The sequence below is a fragment of the Perca flavescens genome, chromosome 9, assembly GCF_004354835.1.
Source record: "Perca flavescens isolate YP-PL-M2 chromosome 9, PFLA_1.0, whole genome shotgun sequence".
Lineage (NCBI taxonomy): Eukaryota > Metazoa > Chordata > Actinopteri > Perciformes > Percidae > Perca > Perca flavescens.
In genome coordinates this window covers 19,540,314-19,567,666 of record NC_041339.1, presented here as the reverse complement: position 1 = coordinate 19,567,666, position 27,353 = coordinate 19,540,314, and the positions used below count along the sequence as shown (strand labels likewise).

At 40.2% G+C, this 27,353-nt stretch overlaps 1 protein-coding gene across 1 annotated transcript in view; it reads left to right on the top strand.

Annotated features, from left to right (window-relative positions):
* p3h2 (prolyl 3-hydroxylase 2) overlaps nt 1–27,353 on the top strand; it is a 69,267-nt gene that overhangs the window by 37,271 nt on the left and 4,643 nt on the right. The window contains exons 2-8 of the mRNA XM_028588369.1: nt 13,571–13,723; nt 14,606–14,795; nt 19,444–19,575; nt 22,119–22,246; nt 25,795–25,884; nt 26,392–26,432; nt 27,182–27,273. Of these exons, the coding sequence (XP_028444170.1) occupies nt 13,571–13,723; nt 14,606–14,795; nt 19,444–19,575; nt 22,119–22,246; nt 25,795–25,884; nt 26,392–26,432; nt 27,182–27,273 (826 nt within the window). The remainder of the gene's footprint in view (nt 1–13,570; nt 13,724–14,605; nt 14,796–19,443; nt 19,576–22,118; nt 22,247–25,794; nt 25,885–26,391; nt 26,433–27,181; nt 27,274–27,353) is intronic.

Below are 27,353 nucleotides of genomic sequence, written 5' to 3'. Positions count from 1 at the left end.
ATTTTTTGGGCCAGTCAGAGTGTGTTTTTCCAGTCTTGAAAAAGGCACCTTTATGTGACTGGAAACTGGTGGAGTGTGAGATCAGAGGATTGTTGCGTAAAAATAAGACGTAGGTCTGTGGGCGTATACAGCTGTTTTTAGAAGTTCCTGAGAGAAAAGAGTGTGTGTGTTACTTTATTTTGGACAGGAGGGAACGTGAGAGAGGTGTCGGGGGGAGGGCATGTAGGCGGTAGGGAAAAGGAGGAAGACATTATAGGTGATTTTCCACCCCGTCTGCACTACTTAAAACGTACACACCTTGTGTTTTTGAGGTTTCCACACAAAGCTGGGCTTGTGTGTCCTGTAACTGCCCAGGAAGTGAGATCAGACATGGGAAAGAGCATGATGCTTGACTAAGGATACAGTAGCCGACGTGGTGTCGGGTGGCACCAGGATAGCTTAGAGAAAAAGGTTGTGTAGTCTCTCCGTGTTAACTCCCACAAAGCTTAACTGGGCTGTCACTTGAGATGGAGAGGATAATGGAAGCAGTCGTTTCCCCTACCTCCAAATGATGTCAGCCACAGGCCAAACACAACTACAGATTTACAAACAACAGTTCAAGTTGCATGATCCAGATTAGCTCATAATGGACATGAACTGTGTTTTCATAAGTAATAGATTCTGGATCATGTGCGCCTGTTTAGGGCCATTCTGAGTTTAGGTCATTGTGGCAGCTTCAGAGCACACAGCTTGGGCACACAACACCAAGCCACAGTTAAGGTTTGTTCCAGTGTACAGTGGCATTATTATTGTTCTGCCACTGTTTTCTTTTCAATGTACCATCTCCCTGCCAGGAATTTTTAATATGGACGGATAGAGGCTGGTGAAGGAAGGAGCGACGCCCGTCGTGCCTCCTGTGTCTATCACGGGGTAATGAAAGAAGCTTTTTAACAGCGACAGCACTGAGGCTTTTTCAGGCATTCCTTTGACATGACCTTATTGAAGGAACACGCTCAGGGTGGGGCGAGGACAAGCAGAAAGAGACCACTGTGCAGAGCTGTCAGCAGGATGGACAGATGAGAGAAAGAGGGTCGGTGTGATGGAGAGAGCAAGGAGGAAAGGGAGGGAGGACATCAAGGTGGACAACATTTACCCATGACATCACTAAGAGGAAAAGCTCCCCTCATTTTTCCCCCACACAGCATGTGCTAAACGTGTTAGCCATGTTGCATGTAATATACACGCTAACCAACCGGCTGGCTGATTTCCTGACTGACAAGGCAAAAATATGAGTTACAATCCAGGTCTTGTGTTAAAGTGTTATTTGATTTAGCAGCAGAGCAAAAACAAACCCTTGTCTGGTTCATTTAGCTGAGATTATCAAGCGACTAATTCACACCTCCAGTGTACAGTAAAGACATTATGTGGCCTGTGTGTACAGTAAGCATGCGCTGAAGCATCTTTTTGTCCATCAAAGCTACAGAGTTAATGAAACGAAAGACTAAAGGGTGCATGATGGAGAGGTTAATTTGTAGAGGCTGTAATGTTTTCCGGTCCAATTAACGTCACACATACATCATGAGCACCCTTTCCGTGTATTTCACTGTTCTACTGTGCGTTTGTACACGTGTGCAAGTATAGTACATGTCGTCTCCATCTTGTCAAACCCTACTTAAGTCTGGGTGAATAGGGGGTCTACATATTGTCTTAAAGAAGACGACCTTCCAGTTTAAACACTCAGACATAAGTTGTTTTCCAGACTTCCAGGAATTTCTGAAGTTCCTTGAATCGTCAATCAAAGTGCTGCTGTGTGCTTTTGAAACGATCCAGAGTGAAAGGAAGTGGGGTGCTCGCCTCATGGGCAGGTAATCAGCCATTTATACAAACTTTCCTACAGTGAGTTCCTCGTGCCAGGCATTGATGCCAATGCCTTCCCTCAGCTTAGCTGCTACAGCTATCACTGGCAATAAAAAAGCTCAGGGGGTGTATGCAGCTTTCCTCGCCAGACAAATGTAATCCCAATCCTACTCCCATTTGTTAATGATTTACAAGTACTGTGAAATGGTCTAGATCTTCTTTCCAGCCAGATGCTCATATCAAAGTGTCAGCCTCGTAAAGGGCCACATGCTCTCTTAAGCTTTAAACTCATCAATTAAATGGACCTCAGCAGTGGAAACCATAAAGACTCCATTGTTGATGCAAGTACAAAGACTACTTTACATTGTCAGTATACAATAACTTGTGTAAAACATCAGAAAAGATTCAAAGATGCCCATCACAATATCCTAGAGCACAAGGCAACGTTTTCAAATGCCGTTGTCTAACTGCCAACATTCCAAAACAACAAATCAAATATTTGTTCGGCCGTGCGTGCATTTTGCGTATTGAGGAATAGTCCATGAGAGCTTTGTGGAGGCAATCCCAGCCTGCTGTTGAGTACAGCCCCTTTAAATGCACTACGATGTAAGATCAAGTCCTCACAATGTTGGACATTTTTGCTTGAGAAAGTAGGTGCTGATTAATATTCTTTTGAGCGTCTTATCGTTGAAGCTCTAATCAATAAAAAGATAAAAATGCCAACACAATACTACTATTTCTAGTCACTGTTCCATTATCTTTATTGTGACTATTATTGCCACTGTTCATCACACCCCCAACCGACACTGTCAGACACCGCCAACCAAGAGCCTGGGTCTTTCCGAGGTTTCTCCCTAAAGGGAAGTTTTTCTCATCACCGAGGTTTCTTCCTAATAGGGAGTTTTTCCGCACCACTGTCGCACTAAAATGCTTGCTCTTGGGGGAATTACTGGAATATATTACTTTGTATATTATAGAGTGTGGTATAGACCTACTCTATCTGTAAAGTGTCTTGAGATAACTCCTGTTATGATTTGATACTATAAATAAAATTGAATTGAATACTTTTTTGATACCTTACTTTGAGAAATGAAACCTTTTTTTCATTTAACAAAAGCCAAACTCGTCAAACTTAAAATTTTGTTTAAACACAAGCCCCTGAACAAGAATTCTAATAGAGCTCTTAGTACTTGACAGTTGTCAATAGTCTGTTCTGGACACAGTTCAAGTGGTACCAGTTAAAACCAAGTCTTGAGTGTTGATACCTTGCCCTTCTAATAAACTTGCAGCCAAGCAGGAAGTAACAACCCCACTCTCAAAGTATTTCCTGTCACAATCCGTTTAACAAACTCAAACATGGACTTTCTGTGATGGGTGCAGGGAATTATAGGACCCAAACGCAGAGACGAGGCAGGCAGGCAGGAGATGGTTGGAGCTCAGGGATTTATTTATACAAAAACAGAGAGCAAACCAACACAAGGGATCCAAAAAGCAAAGGCCAACACAAGGAGTCCAAAACTGAGCAAGGCAAAAACAAAGTCACAAGTCCAAAACGTCCCCAGAGAAAAGGATAACAAAAAAACCACAAGGAAGATTTCCAAAAACACACTCGTCAGGATACAGACACAAACTAACAGGGCAAGGACTCAAAACGATCTGACAAGAGACAAGGGAAACACGAGGGCTAAATACACTGGGTACTGAGGTAACAAGGGGCAGGTGACACAGCAGGTGAAACACATTAGGAGAGACAGGGTGATCAACAAAGGTGGGAAAACACAGGAAGTAAAACTAGACAAGACAAGACAGAAAACCAGACTATCAAAATAAAACAGAAAACAGAAATACATAATACACAGAACACAGTTAAACAGGGTAAACAGAAACCTACACAATGAACCAGGAAATAAGTAAACAGAAATATACACAACAGGAATATACAAAACAGGATACATTCAGAAATAGAACTAAATACAAGGCAAAACACCGAAACCATAACACTTTTATCTCTTATCGTAAAGTTCACCTCATGTTGTGTCTAAACTGCTAAAATATTTGGCTTTGTTGTGTCTACACATTTCATTTTCTGATAAACCAAAGACCGGTAATTATGTGATTTACTTGCTTGTCTGGGGAAAACTACCTTTGTGACGAATATGCCTCGAACCCTACACATCATGACACAAATATTTGTTTAGTGACAGTAAACTTTGCTATGTTCTGGTCAGAAAAAGGACTACTGTGTTTACAGAGAAGTTAATATTCCTCCCCATTAAAGCGCTCAGTGCTCCTCAGACATATGGCTGGGTCTGTCCTTGTGTTTATAAGTCCATAGATCTTGGCAGTTATTATATGTCTACTGTACATTTCAATTCTGATCAGAGTTCTACTTTATTGTGATTTAAGTACAAGCTTTATATTCTTTCCATCCTCTTCTTCAACAGTTTTTACAAGCTCAGCTTTAGCTGACAGTTCCTTCGCAGAACATTGCTTAAAAAGTGTATCACATGGATATTTGTAAAGCAGACACCACCTCGCCACGGTGATGTCTGGGTGCCAGAGTAAAATCAGTGTGCGCAATGCGGGCTGCAAGCGCTTCATACCCTTACCGCGTGATCACAACCGCTTCCCCTGCGCTGCCTCCCCTCATTGAAATGACTGGAGGCAACGAGTTACCACACAGCAGTGTGAAAGCCCCATTGGACTTCTACAGGAGGTCTAAAGGCCACTTTTTAACATTAAAATCCTCACTGCACATGTATGTCTTTTGATTTATAGCAACTGTTCTTGTGTCCAGTGTTAACCTGAACACTAACCTTTCTGTATTAAGAGAGTTTCCTAACCTCTTGGGAACTGTAGTAACTCTTTGAAACAGCTCGTCTCTCAAGTCTTCCAGACTGCCGTTGCCAGGTTTGACACTCGTTGACCACTTGTTGCCAGCTCCTCAGTGGCGGCGCCAGAGATGTTCTTTTGCTGGTGCTTCGGGATTGCTGGACGGTTCAGTGAGGGTGCTCTGAAATTTTGAGTTTCCCTTGACACAAATAGCCTAACATTACACACACTCGCGCAGATGCCCACCCACCTCCGCCGCGGTTTACTAATAAGCGAGTAAACAAGAGAGATTGATTTAAAGTTGCTGATACAACAGCACCATAGAACTCTGATTAGCCCACCAAACATATTTCAAATACCAGCCAATAAGCCGGGTTCAAACAATCATTACTGCAGCTCTCATACATTGGTTCAGAAGAGTAATTCAGGAGGCCAAATACACCACACATAGCCAAGCACACACATAAAAACACACGCACATGTATCCTCACACAGTTTTCACACTTGCACATATGGTCAAAATAATGTAATCATATCTGTAGTGACTTAATATATCTAAATAAGCCACTGAGGGCGAACATGTTTTCTGGGCTAAAAATAAACCAATGTCCTGTATAACTTTAGATTCAGTGATCCATTTATTCACATTTCTGTAAAACACATGTTCACTGTAATGTTCTTCTATAAGATAGAGATAAGAGTGAAGTTCTTATATGGGCCCCTATCAGCTGACTCACCCACTGTGGCCTGGCTGTGCGATCCCCTGGTCTAATGTCATTTACAGCAGGGTGACGTTAAGCATCCTCAGCAGCAATCACCTTCCTCCGGCCGCTTTTTTTTGTCCTGGTTGGTGACAAGTTCACCATATCTCTCAGTCACACCTTGACGTTTAGGGATTAAAAAACTATCCATTGCTAGTGTTAGACTCACTTCTCTAATCCTGATGGCTCCAAATATTGAGCTCTTCTTCTTCTGTGTGAAAACGTTACTGCGGAAGTAAGGTCAAAAGTTCAATGTGTGCTGCACCCGCTGGCCGAATACGATCGCCTGTGTTTTTTAGCCTAAAAATAATCTGTTTGTTTTATTAATGTATTTATTCATTTTTCAAATATAAATTCTACTCTTTACACATTAACAATTTTTTATTTATTTATAAATCAATCACAGCAATTTCTTGGGGGTGCTATGGCAATCCTAGGTGTAGCTACAGCACACCCTAGCCCCTCCCTGGCGCTGCCTATGCAGCTCCTATCTAATTTTTTTGGGTGGTAGTTCTGCCACTGACAAGCCATCTGTGTAACTGTTTCCATGCTTGTTTGTGGCTTTGGGATACGTGCTTTTTGTCACAACATCATCTCTGCATCTGTGGCGCCGGCCCAGGCCTATTTACATACCTGTGAATCAAGTAGGAGGCCCAGAGGAGAAAGACATGCAAATGTGCGTTTGCCTTGGCACTCCTCAGGGCCCACATCAAGAGCACTTCTCTCAGAGTGGCAGGGCGGTCCAGCAGCTCTAACACAGGTTGCTTTTTAATGAGGAGGGCAAACTGAGGGCTCAGACTGAGTGGTAGTTATTCACCTCTACAGGTGCTCCTTTGAAATTCATGGGAGAGGAAAAATGCACTCATGTGGTACAAGATGTACACTTCTGAATGTATTCAAAGGTTTGCTTTTAATGGCAGAGTTTTAGAGTTGCTGTGATTTTAAAGGGGGCATATAATCAAAAACTCACTTTTTCAGTGCTCATGCACATACATTTGGGTATCTGGTAGAGATGTACCGATACCGGTATCAGTATTGGCTCTGATACTGCCTAAAACACTGGTATCGGTATCGATATCGGGAAGTACACAAAAAATAACTTACTTTCTTAGTATCCATTTTCTCCTCTGAGGCAGCTGACACAGGAGAGACAAGTCATTTTGATTTAACCATACAGGACTGTTTCTAGGCTGTATTGTTTTCCATTACACTATTCAGTATAATGGCAATCTCACTTTAAACCCATGATTGATTTCTTGTCATCCAGAGGGGGTGTTTCAACCTTTCACTCTGCTCTGTTTGATATATGAGCATGTGTTTTCAATTCAGAATCTCCAAGCTTGGACTGTTTTGGGTTTTTGACATTTTGATACAGCACTCTGACTCCCAGAAATCCTCCATGTTGAATGATCTGTCTCCATAAAGTACTAGTGACCATCTTGTAGCCTATGTGTGGGCTGAGGTGCTGTTAAATATGATTGTAAATCTATTATCACCAAAGTGTGAGTCATACACTGAAACACACAGTAGATCTGGTCTTGTTTTCTTCTGCCTAACTGTTCCAGATACGTTCTTTTATTTTTATTTTATTTATTTAAGGGTTTGTTCCTTTTTTAAATAAAAGGGTCCCAAAAGCATAATGTTAGCCATAACTGTGAAAACTCAATGATAGAAGTGGAAAAACACAGTGAGCCTCCAATGTTCAAGGCTTCCCCAGGTTTTAGGTCTTGAGACAATAGATCTGGCAATGGCCGACCACAGCTGTGTTTGTGCTCGGATGGTGTACTGGAGTAATTCCCCTCTTCCTCCAGTTGACCCTCTGGCCTGAGCCAGGTTATCCCCGAGGGGCAGAGGGCGGCCGGGGCCAGAGGAGGTGGAGAGAGGTGAGTGCTGGTCTGTGGCTGCAGTCTAACTTCTCCCTTCCCTCTTGCCTCCTTTGTACACCACAGCCGCTGTGATTGTTGCTGTTTAGTCTCCGGGAGATTTGACTAAACATATCAGCAGATGATGATCAAATTCAGTAAAGCGAAGTTGACCATAGCGTCTTTAAGGAGCTATTCTTGGGGAGACTTTGTCAGGAATGCAGCAGCAGAGGACACATGATAGAGCTGGATTGTGTGCTTGAGATTGCGGCATCAGTTGGAGGAAAAAAAAAATCCCCCCACAGATACACTTACATTGATTTCATCTGCGTTTAATGCATTCCACGTTTTACTGTGTGCTCAAGTGTTGCAGCTGAGTTTTTGGTTTCCTCAGGTTTCCTTAATGTGCAGTCTATTTCTACTTTACTTGATTGTGATTTACATCTGCTTATTTTGTAAGAACTCAGTCATTCTTGCTTTATGATGAATTCAACTGCTGTTGGTGTTTCAGAAAGCTGAATATGAATCTCTCTTTCAGTCAATATCAATTGTAAAGTAGTTGCATTGGAAATATAGCAGCATGGCATAACATTTTCTGTGTTGGGCAGGTAATCCATGTGAATGAGAAAACTATCATGATCGATACAGGAATGCCCACTACAAGTATTGAGTGCCAATAAATGTTTCTGTTAACATCCTTATTTGTCAGGTAAACTTTTTGTTTTTGTCTGAACTCTGGCATTGCTTTTATTCAATGTTAGATTTGTTCTTCAGCTGTTACAGTATTTTATTAAACGTGTCATGCAGTGCACATGAATGCAGTGCACAATAAGACTTAATATGTGCCACTCACCTACCATAGTCGTCCAGCTGTGTCTCCCAGTGGCTCCAGCCAGGTGATCTGACCAGGATTTCACTCGACGCATAACCACGCATGGCCGGCTGGGCTTTTCTCTTGTTTACGTTTATGTTTACGTTTATTTCACACGTCATCAATGTATCATTTAACATAATTTCATAAAGTACAATGATCATCCTCTCCTGCCTCTTCTGCTGCCACATGAAATAGACCAAACTGTATTTCACAGGGAGTCATACTTCATAAAGAAGTGGGTTGTTTGTGAGTAAAAAAAAGGCTTTCTGCTTCTTCTGTCAGACAAGTTTGTGTTTTATGATGTATTGTGCAGACTTTGTGGAACACAATGTGCTTTGTTTTTGTATCTGCATGGGTTTGTCTGTCCTACATTCAGCGGTGTGTTGGTTGTCATTCTCTTGAACTACAGATTTCCCAAATCTTGTATAAAAAGATAAAAATTCCCAAGCTTTATCTTGCTAATTCACCCAATGGGAAAAAAATAAAAAAAAAAAAAAAATAACACAAAGGTTTTCACTAAAACAAATGTATTTCCTGGAAAACGTGAATCGGTGCTGAGTGGCAAAACAAAGGGCTGAGTGTGTTGAGAAGCTCTCTCAGCCACTTATGTTTTTGGCAGCCATGCCAGAGTGACCTTCTCAACTGTGAAACGCTGAGATCTGCTTTACGTTTGCACCTGTTGGGAACACAAATGATTTAGACAAATGCAGTCAGATGTCTCCAATCCAATCCAATCCACCTTTATTTATAAAGCACTTTAAAAACAACATAGTTGACCAAAGTGCTGAACACAATCTAAAATAAGCAATAACATATAGTAGTGACACAATAGAACAATAAAATAGCAATACAAAAGAATTCTAAAAAGAAAAACAGCCTCAAAAATCATCCCTCAAACTGAGTTAAAAGCCAAAGAAAATAAATGAGTTTTAAGACGAGATTTAAAAACGGGAAGAGACTCGGTCAATCTGATGTGCAAAGGCAGTTCATTCCAGAGTCTCGGAGCTGCCATCGCAAACGCACGATCACCCCTGGATTTACGTTTGGTCTTAGGGATGACCAGTAGTGCCTGGTCCGCTGACCGGAGCAAACGAGAGGGGGTATAGGGTACAATCAAATCAGACAAATACTTGGGGGCCAAATCATGCAGACATTTAAAAACAAATAAAAGAATTTTAAAATCTGTGCGAAAATGCACAGGAATCCAGTGGAGAGATTGGAGGATAGGTGTGATATGATCAAATTTTCGAGTTCCAGTTAAAAGACAAGCAGCTGCATTTTGAACCAATTGTAATCGTGCCATATTAGATTTGCTAATGCCAGTGTAGAGTGCATTGCAATAATCTAAACGAGTAGTAATAAAGGCATGAATTAAAATTTCAAAATCATGTCGCGATAGAATCGGTTTCACTTTAGCCAGTTGCCTAAGCTGGAAAAAGCTGGTCTTCACCACTGCACCAATCTGAGCATCGAGTTTTAAGCGACCATCCAGCTTGACTCCCAGGTTTGTAACCACAGGGCTAATATCTGTAGTTAACCAACCCAGTCTTGCTCTCATTGAAATACAAAAAATTCATTGACATCCAAGCTTTCACTTCGGTCAGACACTCCAAGAGAGCTTTTGACTGTCCTAGTGGCAGTCGTCAGCATAAAAATGAAACGAAACATTGTGATTTCTAAGAATTGACCCAAGAGGCAAAAGATACAATGAAAAAAGTAGCGGCCCAAGGACAGACCCTTGAGGAACTCCACACGACAGGGGAGCCGTAGAGGACACATCATCACCAACCTGGACTGAAAAACGTCTGCCCTCCAAATAGGACATAATCCAGGCTAAGGCCAACCCCTTAATGCCCACACGGCTCTCCAACCGGGACAATAAAATATGGTGATCGACTGTATCGAATGCAGCCGTGAGATCCAATAACAGCAGAACAATAGTATCACCTGAGTCTGAAGCCATAAAAATGTCATTAAAAACCCTCAACAGAGCTGTCTCAGTACGGTGGGCTGACTTAAACCCAGACTGGAAAACTTCAGTTATAGAATTATCAGTCAAAAATTTGCTCAGTTGCAAATAAACAACTTTCTCCATAATTTTGGAGAGCAAAGGGAGTTTGGAGATAGGTTGATAATTTGAGAATTGAAGCTGGTCCAGGCCAGGTTTCTTTAACAATGGTTGAACAACTGCATGTTTAAAAGTCATAGGTACGACTCCCGTGCTTAAGCTAGCATTAATAATATCCAGTATGCAGGGCACCACAGTAGGAAGAACCTCTTTAAATAGACGTGGGGGGATCACATCATTGAGAGAGCCAGTAATCTTCATTTGACCAATAGTTTTTTCCAAAAAAGACAAACTAATGGGCTCAAACTGATTCAAAACAGCAGAACAGGTTACAAAAGTACCAGGGTCATACAGAGGTGGCCCAATAAGAGCCCTAATGCTCTCCACCTTGTGGATAAAAAAGTTAAGGAACTCCTCACACACTGTTGATGGATTCTCCAAACACTGGAGTTGTGGAACATTAAGAATAGTTTTAAGAGTATTAAAAAGAACTCGTGGATTATGACCATTAGAAGAAATAATGTTAGAAAAATGTTTTGTCTTTTCAGCTTTTACATTTTTTTGATAAGAACACCAACTATCTCTGAGTAGCTGAAATGACACTAGTAATTTATCCCTCTTCCACTTTCTTTCTGCCCTTCTGCACTCACGTCTGGCAGCGCGAGTGACATCATTCAGCCATGGATCAGATCTAGATTTAGACTGCCTGGTTTTTACGGGGGCTACCGTATCTAATACTGCTTGACAGGCAGCATTAAAACCAGCGCACAGGTCTTCAATAGCTGAATATGAACACAGAGAAACACAATTTAAATTAAAATTAAAAACAGAGGAAAAATGAGCAGCGGTGGAAGGGATAACCATCCGACCACGGCGCACAGAAACACACGGTTTAACTACAACAAAAGAAAGAGAAATTTCAAATACCACAGGCATATGGTCTGAAAAAAAAGCATCACAGACTTCAAGATTTGAAACAGTTAAGCCATGAGTTAAAACCAAGTCAAGAGTATACCCACGTTCCTGCGTGGGACCAGATACACACTGTACAAGATTAAAACACTCAATAACATCCAAAAAGGCTCTTGCCATTGACTTTTCAGGACAGCACACATGGATATTAAAATCTCCTACTATAAGGAGACAGTCATACATTGGCACTAACTCAGCCAAAAACTGAGAAAAGTCATTGATGAAATCCTTGTTGTCTTTGGATGGCCTGTATACGAGTGCACACAACACTGGAAATGCACCGCTCAGTTCAAACAAATTTACCTCAAAGGAAGGGTAGGATACAGTGAGTGTGAGCAGTTTACACTTAAATTTTGATTTATAAATATATACATTTATAGTCTCTGAGATTATGCTTGCAAGAGGTGTTCAACGCCTACACAAGAGACCAAGCTCTGTCTCTAACCTTGTCTACGTTCACCTCTCTGTATCTGTCTTTCTTTTCTCTGCATGTCATCACCTTCTATTTCCTGCATAACTCACTTTTTACCCAGTTCAATTACTGTCAAACCCAACATAACTCTACTGTTTTTTATAAATTATTTATGATTAGTTGGAAGTAATGTATTCTATAGAGAATGGATGGGAAAAGAAGAAAGAGCAGACAACAAAGGTAATAGGGCAGCATGCATCTTCAACTGCTTTTCTCTTGAGTGTAAAAACTGTCTGTGTTGAGTTCATGGACCTGTGCATCAAAGGGTTATTGTGAAAAGTGGTTGTGTAAGGCAACCCATGTTGAGGCTTGAGCATGATTAGGATGTTATCTGATGTTTGGATGGTTGAGTTCTTGCAAAATAAAAAAATAAAAAAGCATCTTAAAGCTACAAGCAACTAGCTTGCACCAGACATCTGGAATCTCTGAACTGAGCTTTGTTTTTTGCTGAGAGCAGATCCACAACTGTTGTGTGTTGTTTAATACCAGAGAGCAGAGGTGTACATAGGGTTAGGGTTAACCCTTGGATTACATAGATGTTAAAGGAAAGCTGTGGTCATGGTGGGGAAGGGGAGTATCCTCTTTCTTGCTAACTTCTCACTTATTTACTACTTGCCACCTGTGCTGCCTCAGTGTAGCAACTGTGATGACAATGGAGAATGGAGTCATAAACAGGAAGGTAGAAACCTCAGAAAGATGTTACAATCAGAGGTCATCACCGGGGATAAGTCCATTGAATATTTGGTTAGATTATGAACTTGTTTTGAAATATATCTGGACCCGGAAAATAATTTTGTAGTGCGCTGTTGACAACATAAACTTTATAGACTATTTCTTATTTTCAGACAAATTCACAAATTCTGACAGATGGACATCCAATCTAGAGCCGAAACTATTAGTCAATTAATCAATGACTCAATCAAAGAAAATTAATGAGCAACTATTTTGATTGATTGAAGCATTACTCATCAATTCCGACTTATCCAATGAGAGCATTTTCTCTTTTCTGTTTCTCATTATTGTAAACTAAATAGTTTGGGACATTTGCACTATTTTCTGTCAGTTAGTGACTGAACTGAACGATAATTGATTAATTGAGAAAATAACTGGAAACTGCATTGCCACACACATCAACACACACTTCTTTGCCACTCAGTTTTTCTCTTATCTTCAACAGTAAACAGTCTCTTTTTTCATGTGTTTATGTTAGAAACATTTGTTAGGAAGACGATGGGCTGCCTGTGGTGATTATTTTTATTCTAATACGTTCGTATGCTTTGAGTGCAGAGACCTCATCTGTCATATTCGCTGTAATCATGACGGCTCTCTCTAATGACAGGATGTGGATGGTAATTCGCTGTAAATCTGCTCAGTTTTTCTGTTTTCTTATTAATCACATTCAGAAATATGACTTATTTTAAGTGGATTCCAAATTACTTGCCAAGAATGGATTTATTGGAAACGCTTGAATGCGCCCTCGTATTGGCGAGTGATCGTTTGTCCTACAGGAGCGGCTTCAAACGAACGTCTGTTTTTCCTTATTTTTTAAAAGCAAGGATTCAGAGTAACAACTTCTTTGGCAATTTTAAACAATGGAGACCGGTCAGCCTGTTTCTGTTTACATTTTGAATCTTGTTTAAAACTATTGAAATATTGATTTAACAGAAAAACACACTTATGTTGGGATTGTAGTGTACGAACACCTTCTTCGTGCAGTTAAAAAAGTCATTAATTTCACATGTGATGACTAAACAGGTGAAGGTGTGCCTTAAATGCACAGGTTTTGGAACAGGTTGTACAGAAAGCTCAGCCACAGTGCTGAAGTCTGTTCTGTTATCATTATTATTATTATTTTAAAAACATCTCTCTTTCTTTCTCTGTTTCTCTCTTTAGTTGAAGCAGCCTGAAAAGGCGGCGGCGGCGGCTCACACTTATTTCCAGGCCAACCCAGAACATGTGGAGATGGGTCAGAACCTGGAGCAGTACAAAGACCTGCAGGGCGTTAAGGAGGACCACTTTGTGGACCGAGAAGCTCGACCTCATCAGGTAAGGCAGGAAATCTTAATATGCAAGTTGGGATAGAGATATGTAGATGTTAACTTTTTAGTTATTTCTCACTTGTTTCTTCTCTTTTTATCCCTTTCCAATGCCTATTCCTGTTGCTTTTACCTGAGCATGTGTCAGATAATTACTGTAACCTGCTGCCATCTTTTTTCAATCCTGGCGACTTTTTCTTCTTCACGTATTTCCTAGGGAATTTCCTGGGAAAAGCGCAGCTGTTGTCCCTGTGTAAATGGCCCGTAAAGTTTAATGACTGGAAACTCATATTGTGCTGGTTGCGGTGAAGCTGCAGAGTTTTGGATCCTTTGTGCTCTTATTCATGTCCAGCCTCATTCCACTGTATCTATTATCTCTTTATCTTCAAGTCAAGCTCATACAAGTTCCTATGACACCTTCTGGGAGAAGCTTCACACTCAGTACAAACCTTACTACTTTATTATGCCATTTATAGCTGTACCTCAAGTAAACTTTGAAACATTACTGATAATTGAAGTTATTGTGTGTCTGTAACTTCCACTTTGCTGTCCAAGGCAATTTTTCTTTGGGGACCATAAATGAATGTACATTAGATCAAATGTTAAATGTATTCCTATAGAAGTGACAGTGGGAATCCTTTTTGACAGCTGTTCACTCAGCTTCAAACAAGGGATCATCGCTGCTGCAGGAACCTTGATGTGCACCAGAGAATTTGTAAAGAACTGGCTACAGGTTTACATTAAAAGTGACCAGCAAATATTTGCTTATAAAAATGTCAAAGATAAATACGTCAATACACAGGCATATCATAAAGAGCTTTGCTGAACAACACCGGAGGTCATAAATACTCCTCCCTAACTCTTATGATCCTCCATCCTTCCTCTATGACAGCGTTCCTTCGCGGCAGCAGTGAGGTTGTATGATAACAGCGACCACAAAGGAGCCATCGCTCTGTTTGAAGAGGCTTTGGTGGAGTACTATAAAGCAGATTCAGAGTGCCGGGCCCTGTGTCAATGGCCGCAGAAGTTTGAGGGCCACGACCACCTCCGCTACCGTTACAGCCTCCATGAACTTGTATCAGGTAAGAGCCAACATCTGAACAGAAAACTGTTGTTAACATTTATCAATCCTGTATTTATCCTCAAGCAGCACAAAACATGTGATGTAAATAACCAGGGTTCTAATAAGGCCACATATATTGCAATACAATCCCAGCATGCACATGGACATGATGTGGATCTTGGATATAATTTGTTTGTGTAATCAGCTGTATTTATTCTTAAAATGGCAAATCAGAGAAAGAATTAACTATTTAAGTTTCTAATTGTAGAATCAGGACTTTCTTGTTTAGGTTGTGGTTTAAATTATTTACACCCTTTTTGTGTTACATCCATAACAACATGTTGATGCTGAATAGATGTTGATATGACAGATGGCACTAATAAAAAAAAAAATGCACAGGAAAAGTAAACAGTAAGATGCAATCTAACACTGGTTTAAGCTGTTTTCATGTGAATTTTATTGTAGCATAATAGCATATTGTGATATTTTATTGCTATAAGGAACTGATGTCTTATTTGACCACATCAATGCATTAAAGCTTGCTCAGATGTTCTTTGCCTTCTGAGAAACCCTGCCTTGTATTTTCCGTTGATTTGTAAATACCACTTTGTATACATTTTTAGACACACCGTTCTCTGACAGTTAGTTCCTAAATGCTGTCTTTAGTTGATTCTGAAAAGAGGTTCATTACATGTTCTTAGATGAAAAGGAATGAGACTGTCTAGTTGTGGAGCATTTCATCAACTTGTTCTGACTTATCCAGACTTATTCCTGACTTATTATTGGTTACATTTGAACTTCCAATTATTTTATTAATATTTGTTTTCATCAGCTTTTACTGGCACTTTTACTAAATACAGAGATTTATATGTCAGTGCTTTGGACTTAAATTTTGTGGAGATGAAAAGGTGTAAATACATGTATAACTGCAAAGGCTTCAGAGCAGATTCATATGTACAAATAGGAGCATGGCCAGTACAGTGTAATCTGTGGAGAAAACAAACACAGGTAAGGACATAGACATCAGGTCCCTTACACAGATGTTGGATTTTGTCCCACAGACTTCCTTCAGTTGTTCATTTTCTGATCATTGGCATTACTTAAATAGGTGAGATTGCATTACAGAGCCTTGGGAGGCACTAAACTCTACTTATGATGTCATTAAGATGTTTTCAGACATGATGTTGAAGACTAATGGCACATGCCAGACCCTAACTAATTGGCCGAATCAGTATATTGATTTTGGGAGTATTGAGTTGGCACTGTATTCTTTTAGCAAACTCTCTACACAAACAAACATGCATATCCAGAGGAGTATTGCTCTACACTAAATCAATACATTAAATTATTTTACAAAGTCTCTTAGAAATTAATCAAATGAACAACAGTAAGAGCCCCAGTAAGTGCAGATGTGTTGAGGGATATTCTCTGAGCTGGACTGTGTTCAGTTTAAAGTCCTGGGATTTGGTAGACATGCTCAATTATCGTATTCGACAGTCCAGGAAAACAGCCTAAACCGGGTCCAGAATAGCAGCCTGAGTGCACCCAAAACTCTGCTGATACAAGTCTCCCCTCTGTCTCTCTTTAACCTCACTTAACATTGTTTCTTTACTGCAACCTGAGGGCTTTTTCTTGTCATCTCCTTTTAAAGGAACATTCTGGTATTTTTGTATGGTTTCCACTCATTTGTTACAAATCACAAATGTTATTGTTGTGTGGAATTCCAGTTTCTAGTTTGGTGCTCTGGCTTTCTGGTTCAGACGCATCTTATGACATTATTAAGATTTAAATTTTCAATGTTTTTGTGTTTTCTTAGTTTGACAGTAAAGCTTGTTAATGCGAGAATGTTTGGCAGGTGAGTCTTCAAAAAGTTATAGCTTCCAGTATTTTTTCAGTGGTGTAAATTTGACCAAAGTAGGCAACTAATTGTTTACTATTTTATTTATTATGAGGAACATGCCATTTTATACCCTAAGGACTTAAAACAAAAAACAATGTCTGCCTGTACAGAAGGGACAATACATTCTTCAGCTATAATATGGTCTAGAAAACTGCCCCTCTCCCTCTCCCTGCTGCTGCTTTCTGTGTCATAAACACACTAAGGGCCCTATATCTTGCACCCAGCGCAATTGCAGACGCATGTATCATTCCTATTTTACACCCAACGCACAGCAGACTTTTCCCTCCACAGATGCACGTCGGTAAATTAGGGAATGTATTTGCGCACCCGGGGGCGATATTACGAATCCCACTATTGCCACGCCAAGACCCGCCCTTCAATAGCGTTCACACACTACTATTGGCCAGACGCCCATGCTTACATGTAGAGGTCCTATCTCCTGACCAATACCCTAACCCTAACCTTAACCACTCAAGGTCAAATGCCTAACCCCAACCAATCGAGCTGCTTCGATGACACTCTGATTGGTTTATTACACATTACGCCCAAACCACACCTAGCTACTTCAGACCAACCCATTTTAGATTTGCGTCGGGCGCAAGAGTCATTTATCCCGCCAGTATAGTAGCAACAGCGAGATCCATCCATCCACAAAGCTTTTCACGTGTGTTTCACGTTTGTTTATTTTAAAATAGGGCCCTAAGAGCAGCTGATCGACAGAGGTCACTATAAAAAAGTTGCAGATCAGCCCAGCAGCCACTGGCATTCATCAAACTGGTAGTAACTGTTAGAGCCTTAGTGTTATTCCATCACCAAGTGTTAATCATACAGTTTTAATGAGCTTCATAAATAACGAGCATTAAGCTCACCTTTTATGCACTGTGTTATTATTTTAACTTGTTTACAACATAGCAATCAGCCTCAAATGTCTTCCTACATAGACTCAGGCATTTTCAGATGTGGAGACCACGAAGCACCAGATCATAATTACGTGATTATACTGTTATACATACACATCTACTTTAGTTGGTGGTGCTTTTGATGACACAAGTCAGGCCATTCTCTCTGGAAATTGAGCCGGGTTTTGTGCAGTAGCCGCAGCTTAATTGCTGACGAGTGTGCTTTGTCTCAAATATGTATGGCCGGGGTTGCATAAACACAGAAACGAAGGCTAATTAGTTTTGGCCGTGCTTTGTTTGACTTACAATCAGGGGATTATTTTCCATAGCACCGTTCTAGAAAAGTCTGTGATTATGATGTTTATTTGTGTTCAGATGTACTTATGTTTTTTGTGAGAGTAATATAATCTGTTGTGTGAGTTAAATAAACTTGACTTCCTTGTGTAGTGGTTTAATTTTCAGGAAAAACATGATACCCTTTACAGTCCTGCATGATTCTAAGCCTAAAAACATTTTATAACTCTGCTCCTCTGAGACTCTTGAAGAGATCTAAACAGACCACAACTCTGCTGTCTGAGGGTGAGGAAAGTTACGCTGCAGCTGCTCAAGAGTGACCTCACTGTACATTCACGCTCACTAAACACACACACCAGCATGCTATCATCCAGTTGGCTGGCTCTTCTCCTGGGGACATAAGGAAATGATATGTCGCACCCTGTGAAATCTGTTGTTCCACAGGTGGTGATAAATCCTGTTGTTTGTCAATCCCTCAGGGAAGACAAAGACATGGACGCACTTTACTGTTATAAAGAGAACAACATTTAGTTGATCTACTTCACAGCGACAGGGAACAACACAATGACAAATTTGATTTGCTACAGCTTATCAAGTTAAACTCATTCCAGTGTTTTTTTCCGCAACAGACCCTTCACCGAACTGGACAACAGGAAACAACAGACACCACTTTCAACATTTGTTTTATACACAGTTCTTATTATTTACAGCATAAGGACACATAATGAAAAGCTCTCATGTTCAGTGCGGTTCTACAGTATATAGTATGCAATAGACAAATAATTGGCCAAACCGGTTTGTCTATAGTCCAAGGAAATTTGTGTAATGAGCTTGAGATTTGCTGCTATTAGACGGACTGTAATGCTAACAAGTAATTAATTATTTCCTGGCTGTTTTTCAAGTGGTCCTTTAATCCTGAGCTAATATCACACCAATGATCTCAGCAGAGTTAATGGCTGTGGGCAAGAGACCATACTGTAGTGATCAGGGCTGTCGGACTGGGGGTGGAAATGTGAGGATGCTAGAATGAATAGTTGTGGATGCGGTGAGGCGTCCATAGAGAATGCCTTTCTACAGGGCCCAGAATTCTGTGCTACGACCCTGGTAGTGACCATTGAGCATATTATGTAAGTGCATTAAATTTACAACATACCACAGAAGGTCGCATAACTGACTCAATAAGCCCAGCGGTATCAGTCACTCTGTAATGGAAGCTGTGGCCACTGTTCTGGTTTTATATAAATAATTTACTGTTTGAAACTATCTTAGAATCAACCAATACAATAGTTTTGTAACAACTGTGTAAATAAGACATCTACTGCATGTCTGTTAGTCCTGGAGGAGAGGTAGGTAGGTAGGTAGGTTAAATATTTGAGAGATAGGGTTTACTGTCAGTGGATGCTGATATAAATGTTTTGGACTGAATGTACCAACTGGCTAATCAGTATATTTGACCCTATTGGTATCCAGCCCCTAAACCAACACTCAACATAATAAGAAGCCAAATGCTACATACTACTATCTCAAAGATAAGCTGATTATGTGAAAACTGATCTGAAACCATTTTGTTGCAGATCACTTCACTCAGGTGCTGCACTGTGAGCACGAGTGTGTTCGAGACCTCGCCACCCGGCCAGGCCGCCTCTCACCCATGGAGAACTACCTGCCTCTGCACTACGACTACCTTCAGTTTGCCTACTTCCACGGTAAGTTGTTCAAGGAATGTAAGACTTATTCAGACCTTTTAGAGGATTTACTAATTGCTGATTTCATTTTTAACCACTTTTCTGATCTCAAACATTTTTAAAACACTTCCCTAACATATATCTTTTGTCAGATAGATGTTCCCAAACATCTATCTGACTATGGTGTAATTATGAACAAAGAAGATGGATACACCCATAGGTCACACACTCACATGCACGTACAAGAACTCATGGTGACCACAAAAAGCTGCAGACAGGTTGAGTCAATCAACAGTTGGCCGCACCCCGTTTAGAGTTTCACAAGTATTAATGGCATTATATGGTCTGTGTTTGTGTGTCTGTCTGGGCAACTTTTATACTATAATGCATATCCAGTCTGATGTAAGGGCTCTCAGGTGTGTGTGTGTGTGTGTGTGTGTGTGTGTGTGTGTGTGTGTGTGTGTGTGTGTGTGTGTGTGTGTGTGTGTGTGTGTGTGTGTGTGTGTGTGTGTGTGTGTGTGTGTGTGTGTGTGTGTTGTGTGTGTGTGTGTGTGTGTGTGTGTGTTGTTGAAGTAGTGAAAAACTTTTCTAGACAAGGGTGTTGGCACAACAACAAAGCGTATAGTTGGAAAAGACAGTGTGCTGAGTGGTTGTGAGATCACTAGATTATACTTAATGACCCATAAGCATGTGGCTCTAATAAAGCTAAGTGGATCATTGGGTCTGTGCAAACACACTGAGCAGCTGCTGATGTGTGTGTGTGTGTGTGTGTGTGTGTGTGTGTGTGTGTGTGTGTGTGTGTGTGTGTGTGTGTGTGTGTGTGTGTGTGTGTGTGTGTGTGTGTGTGTGTGTGTGTGTGTGCGTGCGTGCGTGCGTGCGTGCGTGCGTGCGCGTGCGTGCGTGCGTGCGTGCGTGCGTGCGTGCGTCTTGTCTGTCTTTATAAGACTATTGAAGTGTGAAAAGCTTTTTTTTGTTTATAAAAAAAGAGTTTCAGTGAGTCAGATATTCTGTATTATAAAGTTGGAAATGGCTCACATGCCATCTTTTTAATATACATTAAAAAACGTTTTCCCTGATATCGAAACTCATATACTTATAATACTATCTATAACTGGCATTGTTCAACCATATCCATTCACTATATTTGCATTCTGCGTCACTATTCATTGTTACTGGCTGTCCTTATTTTCCATGAGTGTGTATCTAAACAATGCATGCATGTACTGGGCAAGTTGCGGAGATTGAAAGTAAATGCTAGTGTTATGCAATCGTAAATTCTGTATTACCACTTTGGACATCTCGTTTAGTATTTTTTTATTAAAGCAAGATTCAATGAATCCTCAGACCGTGGTTTGTTCTGTTTGTAATCACAGGTGTAACAAGAAAATCTATATTTTTATGGGGTTACTCATAATATCTTTAATGAACATTGCTTTACATATTTGTCTGTCTTTCAAAACATTTAATGGGGAACAAAAATACCTGGTAGGATGATGCATCCTTGCAGAGGAAGAGTGCTTTTATCAGTTCAATTTCTTAACATACCTTAATCTTAAATAAATATTAATTATGTTAAACATGCACTTGTTAAACCACTTGTGTCTTACCCACTTTAAAATGAAAACGGTGTATGATTTGTATGTTGGAAATCCTGTTTTTGAATACAAGGCTACTTCTTTACAACACTGAGCCAAGTTCGTTTATATCCAGCATGTGTATTAAATACAGTATTATTTTTACTTCTTCTTCTTTTACCAGCATTGTTCCTGTTAAAATTGTAAATCCTAATCTGAGTGCTTTAACACCCAGTAGCACTGTGGCCTGCTGTGTTTCACACTCCTCAGTTGCTCCACACCACAGTGCGGCAGTGGACGTTTGCCATCACGCAGTAGAAGTATGCTTTAGCTGCTTAAGTTTCCAAAATAAATTCTCAAAGAGGTTTTCTCTTTGACTGAGCTTAAACCTCCAGACTCTTGTTGACCAGGGAACACGCAGCTGACAACAGCAGATACTACGCAGCTTTAGCCTCGGCCAAGACAGGGAGTCTTTGGCTAACCCTGCACCTTTACAAGAATGTGTTTGTGTGTGCACTTAGTGGCTTTTGTGTAGAGCAGAAGGTGTGTGTTTGTGGATCTGTGGTTGAATGAATATATAGGATGACTGTAGAGAATGGTCCTGCTGTATGTTTGTCTCACTTCATCAGTGTCGCAAGTGACAACTCCTGAGTCCTTACAAGCCTCCTTAGAATCGGCTGTGTGCGTGTATGCGTGTATGCGTGCGTGCATGGGTGCGTGCATGCATGTGTGCTTTTTCCACTATGTCAACCAGTGCAGCTTTTGTTCCATCGTGGTAATGGTTTGGGAATGTCATCCATGATAGATACATTTCCAAATTACACACACACGTGGATGTGGTCATCCAGTAGATAGGTCAGCAGCTGTAAATACACAGCCCCATAGCGCTACTAGAGGTAAAAAAAAACAAAAACACAGGTTACTTTTAATTGTGTTCACTGTAAACCAAACAGAGAAACGACTTGAATTACTTTCTGTCTCTCTCTGCAGTGGACAGGCTGGATAAGGCGCTACAGTGCGCTCTGACCTACCTGTTATTCCACAAAGGAGAGGAGTCCATGACAGACAACGTGGATTACTACAGAGAGGTGCTGGGACATGATGGCGAGCCAAGAGAGGTGAGGATCTGCTGTTCTCCTGGAGAAATATAAGAAATACAAGCTTGTTCTCCTCTGAGATTTAAGTGTAGTTGGTGGGATAGTTAGTAGAACTTCATTAAGTATAGTCTTTAGTAAGTTCAACATTATACTTTTGAATCATAGGGAATGTAGGGAAGGAGACTAGAGAGGAAAAGTGTGGATGTGAGGGAAAAGGAGGAGACAGGAGGTTGCAGGCCGTTTGCTGTATTTCTTGGATGAACTTGCTTCTCGCCACTTGGCAGCTGTTGCCTCTTAAAGTTTGCTTTTCACTTGTATATGTTCTCCATCCAGCTGGAAGTATTAAGCAAATTTTGCTACATCAATGTGTTTACAACAACATATTTCTTCCTCAGGGCATGCTCCTTATTATTTCCTTGCCCCCTGGTATTCACAACACTCTGAATAATTAACGGCTGAATGTCTGCTCGCTAGAGAAAATTAAATTAGTTAAGTCTGGCTACCCATCAGCCACTTTAGCATCAAGAATTTCTTCTTCTGAGGGGAACACAATTAATTGGGAGGCAGTTTGGGACAACATTTTCCACCTTTCCAAGAACCCAAACCACCAGCATATCCACTTCAACATATGTCATAGGACATATTGGACTCCTCAGAAGAGATATGTCTCGAAAGTCATTCCCACTCCCTATTGTACATTCTGTCAACGTGAACAAACTGGAACTTTCCTGCATATGGTCTGGGAGTGTGAACAGGTGCATGAGTTCTGGCACAAAACAAAATCAATAATATCTCATGTGATAGGATATCTAATCCCTACTGACCCAATTGTTTTGTTACTTAATGATGACTAAATTACACCTGCTCGAGAGACAGAGGAAGATTTGGCTAGCCGGCTCAACTGCAACCAAGAAAATGATAGCTCAACGCTGCCTTGTTCAATTTGTGTTTCTCTGTTCTGTGCACCATCTGATATTACCTGGCACATATTGTGGAATTTGTTCTGTATGTCTGAATGATATATGGTGCTAATAACAATAAAAAATTGCTCTGTTCCTAAAACTCTGATCAGCTGCTTTGAAAAGTCAAGCAATGCCTAGTTTAAGTCTCAATTACAAAACCTCTTTTTCCTAGAAAGCCTGGTACTCATTATAGCAAGTGAGGCTCTCAGAAGGACTGTGTGAATGTGCAAGTGTGTGTTGCTGACATCGCATATGTGTGTGAGAGATAAAGAGAGGGCGACGTGTTGCAGGTCATGCTTATGTTTTTCTACTCATAGCTTACATTTTTCTAGCCCTCAAGTCTTTCCAGTCCCGTCAGTTTACAGTACATTTGTTGGCCCACAGATTGCCTCTCCTCTCTGCGTCCTTCGGCATCGGGGAGCTCATTTCTGCCCTACAAAGCCAAAGAGCAGTATCAGCAAAAACGCCACACTGAGAAAAACAGCTTTTTGTGTTTTTCTTACACGAAATATAAGCATCCAATTAAATTTAACAACAAAGGATACAATTAGATAGATCAAAGGGAGGTGAATATTAAACATTTAGTTTTTTGACAGTCAGGCAAAATTTGGTTGTTTTATAGACTATACTGCGCTTTGCCTTTGCATTACTGCGTATACTTACATGGCTATACAATAACATATAGCAGTAAGTGTAGCAAGTGATCATAATCGCTTGTTTATATCATAAATCAAATCAAATAATTTATTGAGGAGGCACTTACTACATTTTCTACAGATTTGCTGCTTGATGCCTTAACAATGGCACAACTCCGTCATTTATAAAAATGTATGTAAACATATATGAACAAAATCAATTGGGTATTCTTGTAGACCTTCATGTCAACCAATATTGCATTGCTGCACACCAAAACTTTTGCACACTGCTGCTTATAGTATTGTCAAAGTACAGTATATGTTAATTATTACCAAACTATTACTATTATATTATATTTATTTATATAATATTTATTATATTATATAACAAACAAAAAACACAAGCGTTATTAGATTCATATATTTTAATTGTATCACAAAAGTGCTGTCTTTTATGGCAATCATTAACGTATTGCTTTTATTTCAGTTTGGGAATAGGTCTTCACATGTAATTACAAACAGTTTAAGTTTAATCATTCAGGGAATGAACTCCTCCCCTTGAGTCTGGGCTGGGGACGGGGGAGACGTCTCTCCCCAGTATTTTAAATTTGTACTTCAGTAACTTTTTTTAAACACTAGCTGTCAGTATTACACGTTAATTTTGACCTTTTTAAGGTAATTTCTCTAAGGTATTCCCCAAGGTATCATTGCTATCCCAATGCTGTAAAAAAGCTAATGCTAGCTAGAAAGAGGTAAACAGACACAACTGACAAAAAAAAGGGTTAAGAGGTTTAAAACTTACCAATTTTGGGTACCTTGTTGTTTAAGGCAAGTTTCACCAGCATTTTTCCACGTAAAAGTGAAGCCATTTTGACAGTTCCTTTCTTCTCTGAGAGAGGTTTTTATAGCATACAGTAACTGTATGCTATAAAACCTGACTCATGCCACTTAGCTAGTTGCAACAATGTTCATACTGATACAAAGGCAAACTGCAGTATCATAGTGAAACCAAGGCAGACTGCAGTACGGGCAGATACTGCATTCTGCCTTGGTTTCACTCTACTTTTCTATACAAACTGCAAACTAAAAATGTAAATATATATAAGAAATTTATTAGGTAGCCATATGAAATTTTAACAGATTGAAGAGCAGATCCTCCACTTGTTATTTGTGCAAAAGCCTTTGTAGGGCAGATTTAATAGAGCCCTAGATCTCAGTGCCAGGCCCGAACTGCCTCCCTGCCAAAGAATCCTGCCTTTCAGGAATGGTGGAGGAGGAGGAAGAGTCATGTCAGAGTGCCCACAAAAGTCTTTGGAACAATTTGGGGGCTGTTTGTATTCGGGGTGTTGGAAAAGAGGGCTTCTCTTTTTACTGGATGCTACTGGATTCTCAAGTTTCATAATAGTCATGATCCTCCTTAACTCCAACCTCCTCTCCCCTTCTCACACCGACAAAAATAACACACTTTCGGCACCTATTGTTGCTTTATGATCCACGTTTTGTGAAAAAGCAGATTTTTGCTTCAATTCAGGTTTTTACTTCAGGCAGGAAACCGTAGTAAAATTGTCCCTGTGAGAGGACAAAAATAAAGAGAGAGGCCATCACACTCCATTAGTCGTGGCGAGGGAAAGAGAAACTTATTCTGGTTTTCACTTATTAAGGGTGAGGAGAACAAGAGTACACTGTCACTTTAAGAGTTTGGAAAAGTTAAGGTGATGAGCTTTGATAAATGAAAGATCAACATTAAACCATTAATAATTGTGTCTCTACTGTAACTGTGAGCATGAAAATAATGCGGTGATTTAAAAGACTATTTTCTCAGCTAACAAATTGGCATACTGTTAAATAAAACATTTATTTCTCAGTTATTTTCCTAATTTACGTCTGTCAAGGACAAAAGCATGTGCTTACATTTACTTTAATGACTCAGGAAACTGTTCACCATAAAATGTTGGTGTGTTTGTGTTCTCAGGAAGCTGCATGGTACCTGAGGAGGCACAAACAGGAACTGGAGCTCCTTCTGATTGGCAGCAAAACCATGGGTGTGGAATTTACAGAAGGGGTGAGTTAACAGTGTACATACATTATCCCAAATCTTGTTCATTTTTTATGTGCAACTACAAACTCAAAGCAGACTGCTAGTATTCATTGAAAGATCAGCAGTGCCCTTTAATTTCCAGTTTTCTCCAGAAATGAAAAGAGGCTGTAATTTAACGGGCAGTTATCCGTAAGCCAGTCCACATGTGTCTGATGCTGAGCAGATCTCCTGCTGGGTGTGTAAACACATTAGTGTGTGCCCCTGCTGCCTGGCTGACTCAAAGCAGGGTAACAGGTGTCTGGCACGGCCGCCGCACACTACTGTCTTCTCAGCCAACAGCGACACCTGTTGGCCACTTTGACACGTCATATTCAACTTTTCTTTGTACACAGCATTTATGAAACTACATGTGAATAACCTAAATCATCAGTCATATCAATCCAATTGTTCTTTATCTGTTTATTTACGACCTGGCACCAGAGCTTTAGAAAGTAAGAAAATGTGCAGGTTACATATTTGTCTTTTTTGCAGAATTACTGGAGCAGCAGAGGGGGAAGAGAGGACTCAAACAGGTAAAGATATCTCTTCATCTGTAAAACTTTGAAAATGTAACGTCAAGTGTAGTGCTGTATATATTACAGTAGAGCTTGTCTTCTCATAACCTGGAGCGTTTTCTTCGGTAGTAACAAAAGCCGCACATACACATATATAGTAGCCTATATAATATAAAAATTGAAAGCGGCTATATTGGTATTATTGTAATAACAATGGATCAAATGACTAAGTGTAGTGTGAAAAGGGTCCACCCTACACTGCAGTTTCGCTCCACTCTTTAGAGATTCATAGCTTATTTCAGCTCGTTTTCAACTTTCCTGTTTGTTTTGTTCACTCTCGCTGCTCTATTGTGTTTGGCCGCAGGTGTTTTCAGCTAAAAAGCTCTAAAACCCAAATGCACGCTACCTGCTCGGCACTAACAGCAGACAGACAAAGTTAACAACTAGCTGGTGAACATAGTGGAGCATTGAGAAGCTAAATAAAACCATATATTTTCCTCAGGAAACAAACCTAAAGGAGAATGAATATTGGATTGACGTTCATTAGGTGGCCAGAAACACAACTCTAAATGAATGATATTGTTCGTATCTGCTGAATGTGTAAATAGGCAACTGTGTGCTGACAAGTTCACCATGTCAACTGAATATGTCTTCTTGTTTCTGCTGTACCCAAAAAAAATCAGTTATTGTTTGTCAGTTATTGTTTGGGTTTAAAATCTGAATTTTGACCCCTAAAAAAATTCATCCTCTATTCTGTGTTTTTCCAGGATTCCCTCTGGTACAGACGGCTGGATGGAGTATGTTCCCATTTCAGAGAAGAAGAACATCGCTCTCGCTGCTCCACAGCGTCTCAAAGAAGGTAAATCTGAGATCAAGAGTTAAACCGCTAAGAGAAAGTCATCAGTGTTCAGTTAAATCTTCTCTGACCACCACGGCTGA